The sequence below is a fragment of the Manis javanica genome, chromosome 11, assembly GCF_040802235.1.
Source record: "Manis javanica isolate MJ-LG chromosome 11, MJ_LKY, whole genome shotgun sequence".
Lineage (NCBI taxonomy): Eukaryota > Metazoa > Chordata > Mammalia > Pholidota > Manidae > Manis > Manis javanica.
Window position 1 is genome coordinate 1,641,349 of NC_133166.1, and position 17,871 is coordinate 1,659,219.

The following is a 17,871-nucleotide window of genomic DNA, read 5'->3' on the forward strand; positions in this document are numbered from 1 at the left end:
CATCCAGGAAGCACCCAGGAACCCACCAGGAGTTGCCTCATTAGTACGAAAGACACTCTTAGAGCTTTTATCATTTAGGAATTTATTAGAGTTTAGGAGCCTGTGTTAAGGACAGAGGACAAGGACCAAATACATATTTCTTATTATAAACCATGATATCACAGTCTACTCCCTGGTCTTCAAACACAGATCTCTTAGAGCAAATGAGTCATGAAGGTCAAAAGATACTGGTCCTTAACTGAAACATTTTCAGTAATTGATAACCATCCAGTCCATCATCATATCATACGAAAATGTCTCCCAGGGCCACATAGGATTGCAGGCTTCCGTTCAACTGTCAGGTTTCCAAAGCAGGGGTGACCTCAGCAATATATGGCTTCACCCTGGAAGGCATCTGGTATAATCGAGCTAAGAGACAATATCATCCCCTGCACTGAGCCTCTCTAGAGGTATTAAAGTAATATTGAATTTCCCTCATGACATAACCCGCTTATTCATTCCCTTGCCTTAGCCACTGTCTTTCCTTCTCTCACTTATACCCAAACTCTTCTGCCTTTAAAGGCACGTGAGCATTAGGTTTGGCCACTGGGCTGGTCTAGGTGGTCGGCAGTGACGCTAGTCTAGCGAGTGCCTCCACCTCAGTGTACTCCCTAGAGAATTGTCCCTACCAGCACTTGGGCTTCAATTCCACACCTTGTGGCCTCAGGCAGTCTTACTGGTGCCAGTATGTCCAACTAATGTGGCTTGAAGGCAGGTTTACATGCCTTCCGTTTTACTAGGTAAGGGAAACGATCCCCAGTCAGATAGAGTCTGTACCCATAGCAATCAGGTAAAGACAGGCAAGCATTTCGCAGAAAGTCTGTGCAAACATACCAATTCTCCTATAAATTTTCTCCAGAATTCCCTCCCTCAACCCTGAGGTTCCTAACTGTAGCTGCCTCAGGACTTCATCAGCAGGTTTTGGTTTTACGATAGTAGGTAGGTAAAGTGTTCCTGGTATGACACAATATCTATTCTCATAAAACCTTCAGGTAAAGGAGGCACAAGTTTGAACATTCCAATTTTTCATAATCTTACCGGCTCTTACATTTTGGTTCTTTCAATCTAATCTAGTTTGTGTTAGGGCTTCACCAGTGGGTCTTAGCGCCACAGTGCGTGAATCTCCTCTATCAAGGAGTCCTGGAAACCTCTTCTCCACCCCCTGACCATTCTACCCACTTTTGTGCACAAGGTGAGGGGTACCAGAGAGGGGTAGAGTCAGGGGACCTTGGTCCCTTGGTCAATCTTTAACTTGATTAGTCTGCCTACCCATTGCCCCAATTGATTGTGGGTCAGGTTTCTTGTTATAATGTCTGCCTTCAGGCTTTCAAATTTTTTCCAAACTGGGATGCATGGACTGGACTTGCTTGGGGGCCCTTTAATGCTGGGAGACCAGCAGGGGGCCCATTTGGCCCACCCAACCTTTGGTAGTGCTGTATTAATACCTTTGTTTTAATCCCATCAATGTCTGTTTTATTTACTCCATTATCCTTATAATAACCACCTAAAGATTTCCACGCTGCTGGGACGGGTCCCGTGACTGTCCTCTTTCTTTTTCTTCTTTGTTGCACTCCTATCAATGTTTGCTTTATTCCTTAATAACCATTTAAAAGTTATTATCCTGTGAAGAGAATCTCTTGATTCTCTGCCTTTCCCCATTCTCTTGTTGATTAACCTAATATATTTATTAGCATCTGTAAGACCCAAGAGGGGAATCTGAACAGCAAATTTAAGAAGGTTTACCAAACTGTTTTTCAGTTTTGCAGCAGTAAGATTAAACTGGTTGTACAGGTGAAAGGGGCCCCTTAACCACAGCATTCACCACGACCTGGGTAACAGGCACACTGAGCCAGTGAGCATCCTGGCCATCACAAAGCCATCCCCACATGGCTTGCATCCAGTGTGCATCAGCTGCTCCATCTGGGTTGTTCCATTTATAGGGGCACATGGACCTCATGGCTTTTATCCAGTCCACCAGGCTGGCTGTTCCCTCAGGCATAGCCTTCTGTGTGTCTGGGTCACGTGCAGCCATCCATGATTGTTCTATAGTGGCTGTTCCACACACGCTCTTCCACTAAGCAGCGTTCAGAACCAGACACAGAAGCCGAAGCACTTAACTGTCATCGTCCTTTCCACTAAAGGCTTTTCAGGAAGCTGATGAGGCCCATTCACAAAATGCAACAACTCCTAAAGCTGTGTCCCCCCAGGTGGGGCTCAGTAGTGTCCTGGTTTTGCCTGTCTCTGACATGAACCACCTTCTTGGTGACCAGAGGGCTTAGAGGCACTTTCTGCTATCCTTATGTAATTTTTGCCCTGGGGTGTGGCTTTGAGGTTAGTGGCCAAAGCTCAGAGTGACCAAAATCAGAACCTGGTCTCCCATCAAGGTCTGACCTCACACTCTTAATTTCATTTTAGAGAAATTTTAATTTTAATTTCATTTCAAATTAATTTCATTTATTATAGGTAACAATAACAAGAGATTGTGTATTTCACCTTTTTCTTATCAGTTTGCATTTCCTTATGTTTCCAGTGAGCTGCTCTCCAGGGGCTGGGTCTGCCTCAAAATCCCACTGATGGCATTTACTTTAGTGCCTGATTTCAGCACAGCTGCTGCTGCGCACCAGGGGTGACCACGTGGCCATCCAGGGGTCAGCGGGTCCTCATCTCCCTCTACACTTCTCCTGTGTTTCACATAGAACACTTCACTTCTGATATTTCTGATCACCAAATGTGTGTGTGTGTGTGTGTGTGTGTGTGTGTGTGTGTGTGTGTGTGTATGTGTGTTTCCACCCCACACCGGGTGGGTCTCCTACATTAAACTCTATTCTGACACTGTCAACCGAGAGAGAGTGACAGATCCTACAGATTAAAGGCTCAGTCCCACGAGGTTGCCCACCACTTCAGGAGCCAGTTGTAAGTGGTAAGTCCCTAAATTACCCACAAATTCTGTCCAACGTGGTCACAAATCAGAGGTTCCCATGACCTCCTCCCCTTTGGATTGGAATATTTGCTAGAACAGCTCACAGGACTCAGGGAAACACGTCTACCAGTTTATGAAAGGCTATGATGAAGGGTATAGATGAAAATCCAGATGAAGAGACGCACAGAGAGAGGCCTGGGAGGGTCCTGAGCACGGAGCTCCTGTCCCTGGGGAGTTGAGGGCACGCCCCCTCTTGGTGCATGGATGTGGTCACCCATCTGGAAACTCTCCAAAGTCCCTACTACTGGGATTTTAGGGAGGCTTCCTCACATAGGCATAATCGATCATTAACCATTTCCAGGAGAAGTCGGGGGAGGGCAGGGCCAAAAATACCAAGCTTCTGATCATGGCTTGCTCCTTTTGGTGGCCGAACCCCATCCAGGAACCATCAAGGGGCCCCCAGAGTCACCTCATTAGAACAAACTATGCCTTTAGAGCTGCTATCACTTGGGAATGTACCGGCATTTCAGGAACCCTATGTCAGGGACTGAGAACAAGAACCAAATGCATATCTCTTAATATAAGTCAGAACACCACACAAGGGCCCTGCTTTTATTACTACAGGCCTTACAAGACCCCAAACTGCCAAGAGCTCCTCATAACCCTGGGATCAGGGACCTGAAATTATAGCACCCTGAACTTTTAATGGGGTCTATATCAGTCCAATCATTTCCTTTTATAGACAAGGCTGCTGAGGCCAGAGAAGGGCAGTGCCTTGCATAAGGTCACTCAGCGAGGAGGAATTAGAACTCAAGGCTTTGATCTGTAGACGGGGCATTAACCTCTTTCTCCAAGGGACTGGCCTCCTGGGACTCCCAGATGGGAGGGCTGTGACCCTACCCACTCTTCCCCTCCGGGTTGCTCTTCCTGAGGACATCCTCTCTGGTTCTGTATTTCAGAGTTCTCTACACCAGTGCCACGCTCACCATTGCCTTCACCTCTGCAGGTGAGTGCTGTTAGGTGGGAGCAGCACAGGCGCAGGGGTTCCTGGTGTATGTGGGGGTGCAGAGGACCATGGACAGGAGGCACTGATCCCCATAGTTTTCCAAACATCCACAGGCCTTGGGCTTCAAAGAATTCTTGAGGGCATTGTTGCTGGTCTGTGAGAACAGTTCAGTTGACTGAGAAGTGCAAACACTAAGGGCAACGGAGGCGTTGCTTCCAAGAACAGAAGTCATTTACAAAATTACACCCTTCTTCTTGTACATGTTATCATGTCCTCTCTCTTTTTAAACAAAATAACGTGAAAGACAGTTGGCTTTTGAGAATATCCTTCCTTAGTAGAGTGGAGTTTGACAACCCTACTGTGCTTACATTTTCTTGTCAATTTTTACTGGTCTATAAATATACACAATTCCCAAAGTTTGGAAATCCCAGTCTGGTTCATTTCCTCTTTTCCCCACTGTGTAGAGGAGAAAACTGGCAGGAGAGAGGGCCCTTGCAAAGACTTGCCCAAAGCTGCGGAGTGATTTGGTGGGAAGTGGGCTTGGGGGCCCCGGGCTGGGCTCTCTTTGGGTCCTTCCCTGTGCTGGCCAAGAGATGCCGTCCACTACTCCTCCCTGGGGTCAGATCACGTGGCTCGATTTGTGGATGAGGAAGTAGAAGTACATAACTTGTGTGTGTGTCATACGTGTGCTGAAGCCTGACATGTCACTGGGTCATCTCCATCTGTGCTCAGCAAATACCAGCTGAGTGTCTTTGTCCAAACAGATCTCACGAGATAGCTGGGCACCTCAAGCCAGTTATTTAAAACTACTCCCCTCATCAAACTGGCTTCCTCTTATCTAAAAGCCTGTAAGTGGCTTTCAAGTGGCTGAATGTGTGTGGCTGGGTATGTTTGGCTCATATTTGTGGATCATTTGAGCCACTATTTTCCCTTCTATAAAGTAGGGCTTTTTGTTTTGGGGAAAAGCTTTGACATCACACTGACCCTATTGTGAAAGAAATGTCATCCACCTTTAGTGCATTAGCAGAGATGTGCCTTTTATAAAGGCAGAAATCAAATGGTAGATGGTGTAGATTCTCTAAAATTAGCAGCTTGCAGTGCCTCTCAAGGTATAGAAAATAGTTACTTCAGAGGATATTAGGAAGCACGTACATGGTACGTTAACAAACATTGAATCACCTGGTGGAAAAGTTATTCCCTTTTCTTCTTTCAGTCCTCTGATTGCATGAACAAAAATCTTTATGTGGGGCTGGTGTGATTTTCAGCCTTTGAATATTGTGAGGACCACAGCATTCAGTTACAATTCAGTAACATGGTTTTCCTTTCATTGTATTTATTTTTATATTTACTGTCTATTCACAACAAGCAATACAAATGGCTTTTCAGCTTACAGTAGTGATATACAGTTTCCTTTAAAAATAATAGCTTTCCTTTGGGTAAAAGTGAGTCAAACTACAGAAAACATTTTAGCAAATGTAGGACAGGTATGGGTTATGGCTAAAATCATGAAGGAGGACAGAGTCTGTAGTTTGGGAAAGGCTGAGTGATTAGGGGCTCCTCACACGTGCCACTTCAGTTTTGCTGTTACCCACCACTTTTCAGACCTATCGTAATGATTTTTTGGACGGTGGTCTTTTCAAGGGCAGGAAGTTCCTTAACTCGTCCTGCATGTCCAATGCCAAGCACTGTGCCTGGCTCGAGGTTTTGTGAACCAAGGAAAGATGATCCATGGCCATTTTCTCACTCAGTTTCCCAGCGCCCTATGAGGTAGGAAGAGCAGGGACTGTCATTCCTGTTTAGCAGATGACGTGACTGAGTCAGATTCAGAATCCAGCTCCAAGTTATGCGGGGAATTAGAGGCTGGGCCCAGGCTTCTCTCTCCCACAAGGATGAATAGGGGTTTAGTGAAGGTAGAAAGCAGACGTTCACTTTGGATCCTGCCTCCATGTGGAGACCACCAGGTCTGCCACAGACTGAGGGCCGTCTTTGGTGGGGATGAAGGTGGCTCAGGAGACCTATGCAGGGTCCCTCCACATTGACATTTGGGGGGTCTTGACCAGTACCCCCAAGACCCTTGAAGGGTGCTAGAAGGCTGGCTAGAATTGCAGCCCTGCCCCCAGAATTGTCGGGGTTTTGGAGCAGGTGGAAGCCGGAGTTTGGGGCTCCATGTTTGGGGTGCACTATGACACCCGCCCACCCGTGTCTGTGCTCCAGACTCAGCCATGCTGCTCTTCCTGGCCATGCCCATGCTCTCCGTTGGAGGAATCCTGTTTCTGATCACCAACCTGCAGGTGTGATCCTACCCTAGTCCCAGGCACCTGGCAGGATGTTGGGGAGGCTGGGAGGAGGGAGAAGCACTTTCCTACATTGGGTGCCTCAAGCGGGGCTGGCCCAAGCCAGGGTGGTAGCTTCTGGAGTGGAGGGTGGGTCTGGGTATAATGAGGGCCTGGCACGTATGGGTGCCCAGGGAACAGTTATTTCATGAACACAGACGTGATTCTGGCTGGTCATGTGTTTTCAGATTGGGAACCTGTTTGGCCAGCACCGCTCGACCATCATCACCCTCTACAACGGAGCATTTGACTCTTCCTCGGCTGTCTTCCTTATCATTAAGGTAAAAAACACAATAGCCAACAATGATTGAACACTTATATATGCCAGACACTCTTCTTGTGAACTGTGTATGATTTCTCTCCACCAGCTCTCCTGCAGTAGTAATTGTGACACTTGAACTTGAACCCAGGCCTGTCTGGTTCTACAGCCTGAGCATGGAATGATTAAGCTCCTTCTTTATACTTACCCAGGATTTTTGAGTAGAGGCTGGGAAGGCATGGCTACGATGTGTTTGGGTCAGTGTTGGGTGGAGATTGGGAGCATTTTAGAGTGGGATGTTTGCGCCTGTGAGCTTTTTGTTTGGACAAGGAGGTGGGAGATGACTAGTGGGGGCAGTGGGAACAGATACAAACACAGGCCTCTCTACCTGTCCGAAAGGCTGATGTTGGGGATTCGAGGGATGGCTATTGCCAGTGCTATTAGTGGCCCACTTAACAACCATTCCACCTTGTTCGTTATGAATAAATTCATCTGGGCAGTGATGTACCCTCCCCAGGGGATGAATCCTGATTGATCTAAACCAATGGTGGCAACCCCTTTCCCCCTTATTACTGATGGGTAGAGGTGATCCTATTATCCAGACTTTGTTAATGAGATGAAGGGGGTTGTACACTGGAAGATTTTACAGGAAGTTTGTCTTCCCTGGTGGAATGTGGGAGTAGCAAAAAGAAAGCCTCCCTCCTTGGTCCCCCTTTCCACCCTTCTTTGAACATTGTGGTGGTAGGATGTGATAGCTGGAGTTGTGGCAGCTGTGCTGAGATTATGAGGTAAGAAGCTGGAGCACAAAAGCTAGCACACTAAGGATGACTGAGGAAAAGGAATGAGAGTGTAAGTCCTTGATCCCCCAAGCTCCCAGCTTGGGACTTCCTTCTAGGCTTTGTGTTAGGCCAGAGGCAGCTGGCACAGCCTGTGGGCCATAGCAGAGGAGAAGACTGTCACCCAGGTATGAGACCAGCTTAGTCCTTTGGCTTGGAGGGTCACCCAGAGACTGAGCCTTGGGGCACTTACTCAAGCCTTTCTACCCCTAGTAGGAGAGCCACTTTCCAGGTTCTATGTCCTTCCTGTGGATGTGCCTGCTGCTCTCTCCTCCCTCCCTCAAGTTGGAAGGAGGGAGAATGTCAGAGCAGGAGCTGCTGCTCTTAGTTTGACCTGACCTTGCTGCCACTTACTCTAATCTTGAGAGATTCATTGTGCCTCTCTAGGTATCACACTCCGTGAAACAAGGAGGTTGGGCTTGACGAACAGCTTTTAGACTGGTTATTGAGGATCCCTGAGGGGGCTCTCCTGGCAGCCACCATTCTATTTTCTGTTTCAGTGAATTTGGCCACTCTAGGGAACTTATATAAGTGGCATTATGCAGTATCTGTCTTTTGGGGACTGGCTTATCTCACTTACCATAATGTCCTCAAGGTTCGTCCATGTTGTAGCATGTGTCGGAATTCCCTTCCTTTTTAAGGGTGAATAATAGTCCATTGTATGTATCAGTCACATCGTGTTTCTCCCATTATCTGTGGATGGGCAGTTGGGTTGCTTCTAGCTTTCAGATGTTGTGAATATTGCTGCTATGGATATGGGTGTTACCCTGACTTTCCCCCTCCCTTTTCTGCAGCTCCTTTATGAACAAGGCATCAGCCTCAGGGCCTCCTTCAGCTTCCTTTCCGTCTGCAGTGCCTGGCATGTTGGGCGTACTTTCCTCCTGATGCCCCGGGGACACATCCCCTATCCACTGCCTGCCAAGTACAGCTATGGGTAAGGACCGTGATCTGTTGATTACGGGCTGGGGCCCTTACCTGATCTGGGGCAGGAAGCTGAGGGTGGGACAGACATGGTTGTGGATGGGCAGAGGAGACCTGTTCCAGGGCAGGAGGATGAAACCAGCAGTGTACCAGTCAGCTATTTCTGCACAGCAAACTACCCCAGACTGCAGTGGCATTTGTTATCTTGTTGAGTCTTTGGGTGGCTACCTAGTTCTACTGATCAAAGACAGATTTGGATGAACTTGAGAAGCCTCACCCATGCCTCTAATCATCTGGTGGGCTAGCTGGGGGCTGACTGGTCTAGGATGGTGAGGGTTTCTCTGGCAGTCATTTGTGGCAACAAGGATGACTGGGTCACATGACTCTCATCTTCCAGCAGGCTAGTTCGGGCTTGTGTGTGTGTGGTGGTTCTGAGAGAGAGTGCAGAAATGCGCAAGATTTCTTGAGGGGTAGGGCTGTAGTTGGCATGTCTCTTGTGCTGCATTCTCTTGTCTGCAGCAGCTCACAAGGCCAGCCTGGATTCAGAGCAGCAGAGTCCCATTGCCAAGGGTGGAGAACAGAGGAGGTGAAGAAATGTGACCGTTTTTGGCAGTCAACACTGCAGGCAGTAGCGAGATGGCTTTCCTTTGCTACTGACTTACTGTTTGCCAGACCTCATGTTCTCTCTGATTCCATCTCATGGTAATCCTCTCAGAGAGGTGTCCTTCTCTCCATTTTCCAAATGAGAAAAACGAGGCTCAGATGAATTAAGTGTGAGCCATGCTTCTGCAGCTAGGAGAACACACCTAGAGCTGGGATGTGAACCCAGGCATGTCCTTCTTTTCCCAAGCTTCCCAAACTTCGCTGCATATTAGAATCACTAGGAGATCTCTAAAACACGTGGGAGCCTGGCTCCTATGCCCAGACACTCCGATTCAGCTGATCTGGGCACCAGGATTATTAAAGATGATCCCATGTGCAGTGACATGTGGCATCCCCTGCACTGTTCCCTCAAGCCTGAATCTCAGGCTCAGCTTACAGCCCTTGGGGTGGGTGGATGGGGCTTCTATTTCCATAGCCTGTGCTCTGGAAATGGCACCAGACAGGAAAACAGGGAAGTAACTGAGGCGGGAGCACTGGAGCTACAGTCGAAGGAAGGTAAGCCCTGCTGGCTGGGGCCCCCCTCCCCGCTGGAACCTGGTCTTTCTCTGCATTACCTGGTTCCTCACCTTGTTTGTGTGGTGGTTCTGAGAGCGAGTGCAGCATCGGGGAGAGGGAGGCGGGGAAAAGCCTGGAGGGGCTTCTCAACCCCCTCATGTTACAGAGGCCCCAGAGAGAGGCAAGACTTGGGTCTCTTTCCTCCTTTCTGTCCCTCTTTGCTCTCTCATTTCATCCTGCTCCCAGCCTCTAAAGTCAGCCTTCCATCAATCACCCCTGAGTTCCAAACCTGCCTCGTTTGTCTGCATTTCTGCAGGTCTCTGGGGCCTGCCCTTCCTCACTATCCCCTCTCCATGGCCCCTCTGTCTCTTTTGGGTCTTTGGTTACAAACATCACAAGCCGCTGCGGACTAACGCAGAAACGAGAATAGGTCTCTGGGCAGCTCACAGGGTCAAGGAGAGAATGAACTTGCCAGTCTCCAGGCAGAGTAGAACTGAGACACCCTGGAGATTGCAGTCTAAGGACTCAGCCAGTTTCTTCTCCAGGAAGAGCAATCAAGTTGGTCAGCCGAGGTGAGGAGAGAACCCTTAATTCACAGTCCCATCTGGACGGTGAAGAATCAGGCAGGGCAGGATTTCCAGAAGACGCTCAGGATCCTGGTCCTGAAGGAAAATGAGGGCATGTGGAGCAACTGAAACAACAGCTGACTATTTGGGAGGATCCTTCAAAGCTGTAGGGCCAGGAAGACAAAGGCATGGAGGTGGGGATGCGCCAGCTGTAGACAGCTTGGAGAGCAGGCCACGTGAGTTCTGGGAGGCGAGAATAGTGGGTAAACGTGCTCTTTAGACTGTCCCAGTAAGGCCTCTACATTCTTGTCCATCCCTTCCTCTACTTTCCTTGTGATTCATCCCAGATCCTCCTGTTCCCATCAGAGACCCTGGGACCAGAGCAGGAGCAGGAAGCCCGCTCTTTCTGGAGCTACGCGTTCTCTCGGCGCTTTGCCTGGCACCTGGTGTGGCTGTCTGTGATACAGCTGTGGCACTTTCTCTTCATCGGCACCCTTAACTCCCTGCTGACCAACCTGGCCAGTGGGGATACAGTGCTAGGTAGGTGGTGGGGCCGGGAGGCAGCCCACCCGCGCAGCCCAGCTGGGGACTTGGAATCTCCAGGGGTGTGCGTGCTGAGCTCAGCAGGGCTCGGGGGAAGGGCTCCGAAGGAAGGGCTGCGCTGGAGTGTGGGGAGGAGGGTTGCGTGGGGCACAGGCAGGGTGGGAGGAGCAGGGTGGGAGAGCCCTCTCCTCTAAGGCAGTCCTGGGAATGTCTCATCCCCTGACCACTCCTTGCCCACTGCAGTCAGCACCTACACAAACGCCTTTGCCATCACTCAGTTCTTCGGAGTTCTGTGTGCCCCCTGGAATGGCCTACTCATGGACCGCCTGAAACACAAGTACCAGAAGAAAGCGAGAAGGACCGGTAAGACCTGGGCTGCAGAGCATCAGGGAACCAGTGGTGGAGAGAACTTCATTCAGTTTCATGCCTATCTTCTCTTTTATCTTTAATCCTTTTCTAATTGCATTTTCCCATCTGTCCATCCATCCATCCATCCATCCATCCATCCATCTGTCCATCCATCCAACCACTAGTCACCGAGAGCCAATTATATGCCAGTCACAGTTCCAGATTCAACCACGGGCGAGACAGATAGGTCTTGTTCTCAAACTGTTCTCAGCCTGAAGGATGGGTAAGAAGTGAGGAGAGGAGGGCATGGGCCTGAGAAAGTGGCCCAGGAGTCAGGATGCTGAAGGCGAGAGTGAAACGCTGGGGAGTCCCAGAATGAGCCAGGCTGCAAAGGCACAGAGGATGGGGGGAAGGGGCTGGGAGAGAGTGCAGGGAGAAGGGGAAGCCGGCACACCATGCTGGGGAGCTCGGGCAGGATCCTTGGACATGAATGGAGGAATGTAGGGTGCTGAGATATTTTAAGCTGCGGCAGTTGGGGGTGGGGATGGACAAAAGTAGAGTGACATTTCTCCTACTTCCCAGTATCCCTTCTCCTCTCTCGCGGAGTCTTTTAAAACAAATCTCAGGCATCAAATCATTGCATCGGTAAATACTTCAGTTTGTATCCCTAATAAATAAGTCCCCTTCTCCTTAAACATCAACATAGTATCATCATCACATCTTAAAAATCAATAATTTATTAATATCATCTAATATGCATCCTGCTCAAATTTCCCTAATTGTCTCAAATATGTGTTTACAGTTGATTTTCCAAATTAGCATCCACCAGAGACCATACACAGTGTATTTGGTTGAGGTGCCTTTTGTATCTTTTTAAATCTATGTGTCTTTACTCCCATATTTCTTATTGTCATTTATTTATCTTGTCATTTATTTGTTGAACGTCATTCATCTTGTCAAATCTCCCACATCTTGGATTTGGGATCGTTTTGGTGTCATTTAAAAGTGTTTCTTTGATTGGGTCTTTCCTGTAAACAGGCAGAATGGAGGCTCAATTTAATATTTTTTGGCAAGAATAATTCAGAGGTGGAGCTGTGGGCTTCCTGTGGGCTCCTATCAGCAGGCCCCTGGTATCAGTTGTCCCCATTCTTAGAATGTTAAGATTGATCAGTGGGTTCAGACATTGTCAGTCTGATCCACTCATTTGGAGGTTTCCCATCAGCTGCATGACTAATGATTTCAGCAGCAGTTGGTGATCACTGCCTGGACCCATTATTTTATTAGGGCTGCAAAAGGGTGATTTTCTATTTCTGTCTGTCCTTATGTTTTTTATAGCTAGAGTCCCTCGAAAGAGAAAAGCTGTCCCCCATTAACAACTTTGTACCCTGAAATAAATGTTTGATTTTTCCCCTGTTTACCAGCCTCAGAATAATGAGTTGGTGCCCTAGAAATCCCCAGGGGATACTTCTTGTCATTCTCTTTTAAAATATCATTTTAAATGTATTTGATGGGTTTCAACCCATTTTCCATCATGATTCTTCTTTGTGTTCAAATTGTCCCATCTTTGACCCTTGGGAATGTTACCAATCCAGTATCTGTGTCCTTTAGATACAATCCCATTAGTTTAGAGGGTGTCTACTTTCTAGCACAATGAGACGTCCAGGTCCAATTCACTAGGAATGTTTGCTGCCCCAGATCTGAAACCAGCCATTTCTCCCAGTAGCCCTGGGTCCCTTTAAATGGGAAATGGTATTTAAGACTGCAATCTGGACGTTATTTAGGCCTCAGAGAGAGGTAAGATATACATAATTTGTCAGAAGAAAAATGACATCATGGATATTCAATACTGACATTTTAATTCAAATTTAACTTCCTTTATTTTACATTTGTGTCTTTTTCCCTCTGAAAACCATGGTTCCTAACAATACGATGTCCACATACTATATGTATACATATATACATACACTACATACTATATATACATGCTATGTACTATATACATATACATATATGCAGTATTTATAAATATGTTTTATGCATGATTACTGGTTTAGCAATATCAATACTATTAACAACAGAACAGTAGTTAAATGCTGTTGCCTTTTCCTCCCTCCCTCCCTCCTTCTCTCACCCTTAGCATATCTTTCCCAAGAGATGTACAAATAACTGTGCTCTAAGAGTCACCAACTTGACGTGAAGTTATGTTTATTGATTTTATTTTGTTTCTGATTTTTTGGGATTGCTTTGTTTCCTTCCTATTATTTACTTTTATTGATACACAGTCTTGTATTAGTTTCAAGCATACAACACAGTGGTTCAGCAGTTACCCATATCATTAACTCGTCATCCCCACTAGAACAGTCACTATCTGTCAACATAGATGTTACAGAATCACCGGCTGTATTCTCCATGCTGTGCTACTCTCCCCGTGACCAACCTACATTATGATAGAGAATTTTTGTGCCTCTTTATCCCTGTCACCTATTATTTTTACTTAATTTTTATCTTTTAAGCATTTGTACATCGAACCTTTACATTTTTCCAAAGCCCAAACTGTGAAACCATATGTATTCCAGGAAGTGTAGTTTTCCTCTCTGTTTTCTGGACCCCATTCCTTCCTCCCTTTAGGTAATTATTTCCATTGTTAAAAAAAATAACAGACATTACATATAATATGTAATGTATTCATACTTTTATGAATGATTGTATTATGGTATGATACTGTTATGTTGTATGTGTATACACAAGCGTATGTATTTTTCATCTCTCCCCTCCTTAGATAGAGGTAGCATAGCGCCCGCTCTGTCCTGTTGTTTTCTGTGTGCCTCTCCCTCAGCAGGGCCCTCTCCTGTTCTGCCAGCCTTAGCCTGGTTGGTATGTGGCTGCCTCACTGGTGTTCATACAGCGTCCCCTGTTGGTGGCTGTTTGAACTGCTTCCAGTCTTTGCTGTCACCGCAGCGCTACCCGGAGTATCAGGCGATGGGTTGGGGGGCTGGAGCAGATGGCCCCTTAGAGGCTATTGTCATAGGTGCGACTAAGTTGGTGGTGGCCCACAGCGAGACGAGTGGGCAGGGACGGAGAGGAGTGGGTCCATTTGATTGATGATATTGGGGTGCATTACCAATATTTATTGATGGATTGGACACTGGTGTGTGGGAGGAAGTGGATTCCAGGGTGATCTTCAGGTTTCTGCCTGGACTCTTGGGCAGATGGCGGCTCCTCCCTTTCCCCGTGTGCTCGCCTCCAGGCAGCCTCTCCTCTCCTTCGGCCCAGGGTCCTCGGTCTCCGCAGCGGTCCTGTGCTCCATGGTGCCCTCGCTGGCCCTGACATCTCTGCTGTGCTTGGGCTTCGCTGTCTGTGCCTCCATCCCCGTTCTCTCCCTCCAGTACGTCACCTTCATCCTGCAAGTGATCAGCCGCTCCTTCCTGTATGGGGGCAATGCTGCCTTCCTCACCTTCGCGTAAGTGGGCTTGGGGCGCGTTCTGTAGTGGGGGACACACTGGGGCAGAGGGAAGCATGCCGGAGGAGAGAGATTGGGAGGTGAGGGTGGACCTGAAGGTAGTCAGGTGAGGAAGACACGGCCTGGGAGCTGGTGGAGAGGGCGGTGCCTGGAGGGGAAGGCTGGTGGGCAGGATAGCGTGTTCATGTTCTAGAGTTCAGTGCCTCTCCCTGCCTCTCTAGCTGCCTGGCAAACTCCTATTCACCCTCCAAGACCCACTTCTATTCCAGCTGTCCAGGGAAGAGTCAGAAAGGGTCTTCCCTTCTTTTTGCCCTTGGCACTCTATTCAGTGCCAGCTGATGTGCATCGTCTGATAGCACAAGCAACAGCTGGCACATGTGGTCTGTTATGTGCCTGTCTTTTCCTTGATTCCAACCTGGGGCACAGCCTGTGTCTGGGTCCCTACTGTTTTCCCAGGGTCCGCACAATGCTCTCTCTGTGTTCTGTGGTTCAAAAGCCTGAGTGAAGGGGAAGGGGAAGGGGCTGGTGGGTGTGGGTCGGTGAAGGCAGGCCTAGGACAGGGTTGTCAGGACCAAGTGCCAAACAAAGGCACCGCCAAGGCCAGGGCCCTACTTGCAGAATGACTCCCTACTCACTGGAAATGTTTCTCTCTCCCCAGTTTCCCTTCAAAGCACTTTGGGAAGTTGTTTGGACTAGTGATGGCCTTGTCAGCCATGGTGTCTCTGCTCCAGTTTCCCCTCTTCATCCTCATCAAAGGCCCCCTCCAGAATAACCTGTTCTATGTGAGTACTGTGCGGAGGGGCGTGGCCCTGGCCTTAGACCTGCAAGGACGCCCACGTCAGGGCCATACTGCAGGGCCCCAGCAGGGGGCGGCCCAAATCCGGCTGAGGTGGTGTCTGCAGAAACATTTCTGGACTTGGGTCCATCCTTGGTCTGGCTTTCAGACTGCGGTCAATGGAATCCCCTGCCTTGCGGTGGGGTACCTGAAGCCACCAGGTTAACATGGCATGGCTTCCCAGAAAGTTCATGTTACAAGCAATTTGGGAAGAAACTATTTTTTATTTTATGTGTGGAAACAAATAGACATATTCTGGAGGAGAATGCAAAATACTCACATTTCAAATGAAAACCTAAGACCTCAGAGATCTTTCCTGTTTTGGTGCGTACGGGCCCACCCTGGCCTTGGCCTTGGGGAAGCAACACGCAGTGGTTCCCACAGCTGGTTCAAGGGTCAGGGGCTCTGTACTCTCACCTTACACTTCCACGGGAGGGATCCCCCAGGGCCCAGCCTGGGTGGTGGGCATGACTCTCCAGCTTTCTGCAGGCGGAAGAAACAGGTTCACAGATGTGGGTTATGTGACACATATCCAGAAGCCCCCAGCTGAGCAAGCAGCCTTTCGACTTTGAGTTCAGTGTTCTGACCACTGCACAGCTGTGAGCCTCATTTAGAAAAGATCAGGCAAGGGTAGAACAGGACTTGAAATCAGTCACTACAAGAAAAAAGAAGGACTGAACTTCAAAACTGAGGAGGATTACTTGTGGCTGTAACATAATATTCAGAAGATGTGTTCTAGCCCGTGCCTCCACCACCTTCCCATGTGACTGTGACCAGGTCATGGACTGCGCTCCAGGCCTGTTTGTGTCTGCATCCATGAGATGGGCATAAACTCCTCCCCTGCCCACTGCACAGGGCAGAAGGAGGAAGACTAAGTCCTTCCTGCAGGGACCACAGTGTCTGAGCGCACAGTCCAAGACGACCGAGGCAGCACTCTGCTTCCGGTGCTGTTGGTGGGTGTTGCGCCAGTCCCTGCACTTCACCTTGCCCCTCCCTCCCCCTTCCAGGTGAACTTGTTGCTGGCGCTGGGCACTCTTCTGACTCTCGTCCACCCCTTCCTGGTGTACCGGGACTGCCAGAGGAAGGAAGGCCCTGTTGTGACCACCTAGTTCAGAAGCCCTTGCTTTTCAGCCCAGAGGAGGCTTTCTGTTAATCTTTCTCGGCCTTTGAGGATCCCATGTCCAGAAAGACTTTGCCCACCCAGGCTACATGTACTACGTATCCATTGCTTTTTCTTAAAAGAAAACAAACATATTTAACTGTCAGCTAACACTCTGATCAGCAAGAAAAGAATCTCAGTGGCCAAGCTGATATATGTCATACAGGCCCGAAGTGCATGGAAGTTCTCCTTAGTTTCAGAGCAGGAAGCACTTGGCGGACTTGGCCTGACTGGCGTGATGTGATGGGGGAGGAGGTGTGTCACCTACATCTTTAGGCTTTTTGGTCCTGAAGCTGGGGACCCTGCACTGCAAGTAAATTTCTAGGTGAGGAGTGAGGTCTTGAAGGTTCTATGTGAGTACTTCCAGCCTTCAGTGGTGGCCCCCAGCGCTCCCTCCAGGCACGGCCTTGGCTACAGAAGGGCGGTGAGCCTCGGGAGCGAGGGGCAGGCAGGGCCCCTGGGCTGACTCCCAGCTCTGCTGATGATGCTGGGTGACCTGGAGCAGACCCTTCTCCCGTCTGTGCATCAGTTTTCCCATCCGTAAAAGCAGAGGGCTTGGGAGTTTGAGGTTCTTTCTGGAGCTAATGTTCCAGAAGGTTTTCAGAACAGTGAGACAGAGGCCCCCACAAAGGGCCTCAGGAACCAGCTGACCTGCTTGACCGAAGGATTTCTGAGGAAGCCTGTGGGGGATTTTTCCTCCTCAAGAAGGTGGGTGATTATTTACATTAAGCATTATACAAACATTTTCTCTGGGGAATAATCTTATGGAAAAATAAAGCCTCTGGTCTTAAAGCAATGACTGCTCCGCCTCTCTAGGCTTTGGGGCAGGTGTGTGTGCCTGTGATCCTGAGGCTGGCTCACCTGGGGAAATGGACACTGGGGTGGGGTGGGCAAATTCAGCTGCAGTCCCGTGTGGCCGCTGGACCCACAGCGGGGCCAGGAGCCCTCAGATGGGATCCTCCTGAATGGACTTGGGACGTGGGCTTGAGACCCTCCAGGAATTCCTTCCTTCGCCTCCTCTCCTCCACCCCCCAGCACACACCTCGACGTACCACACCCCCAGCAGGAAGCACTAGACGGTATGAGAAGTCTCTGGTGAGTCTTGCTTCCGCCTCTCCGCAGCTGGGCAGGGCCGGTGACCACTCAGAATCACAATTTCCTCACTTGTAAAGTACAGCCTATCATTTCTATCCCCGAGGGCAATTGTGAGAATTTAAAGTAATTGCTACTGCCAAGCACATGGGAGAGCATGTAAGTGTTTGTTCTTTTATTTACTCATGACCAGAAAGGAGACGGGTGGCAAGGAGGGAGAAGGTGAGGGACCTGGAAAGAGAGAAGTAGATGGGCCAGATGGGAGAACCTGGAACTCAACAGGTGTCTCCTTCCACTTAGCCAGGAGAGGGTCTGGGAGAGGACCGTGTGGCCGAGGTGGCTGGCTGGCCAACTGATAGATGCACTCACTCATTCAACAAATGTTTATCAGCCCCT

General features: G+C 48.8%; 1 protein-coding gene across 3 annotated transcripts in view; it reads left to right on the plus strand.

Moving 5' to 3' along the window:
* SLC43A3 (solute carrier family 43 member 3) overlaps positions 1-17,173 on the plus strand; it is a 56,382-nt gene extending 39,209 nt beyond the window's left edge. For 2 of the 3 annotated variants that reach the window (XM_036996702.2, XM_017680520.3), the window contains 10 exons: positions 3,919-3,965; positions 6,180-6,256; positions 6,487-6,579; positions 8,188-8,327; positions 9,393-9,472; positions 10,405-10,578; positions 10,825-10,944; positions 14,203-14,389; positions 15,048-15,171; positions 16,232-17,173. In XM_036996702.2, coding sequence (XP_036852597.2) covers positions 3,919-3,965; positions 6,180-6,256; positions 6,487-6,579; positions 8,188-8,327; positions 9,393-9,472; positions 10,405-10,578; positions 10,825-10,944; positions 14,203-14,389; positions 15,048-15,171; positions 16,232-16,333 — 1,144 coding nt within the window. In that variant the 3' untranslated portion in view covers positions 16,334-17,173. The remainder of the gene's footprint in view (positions 1-3,918; positions 3,966-6,179; positions 6,257-6,486; positions 6,580-8,187; positions 8,328-9,392; positions 9,473-10,404; positions 10,579-10,824; positions 10,945-14,202; positions 14,390-15,047; positions 15,172-16,231) is intronic. The other variant, XM_036996701.2, reaches the window with a different exon arrangement.
* The last annotated feature ends 698 nt before the right edge of the window (positions 17,174-17,871 follow it).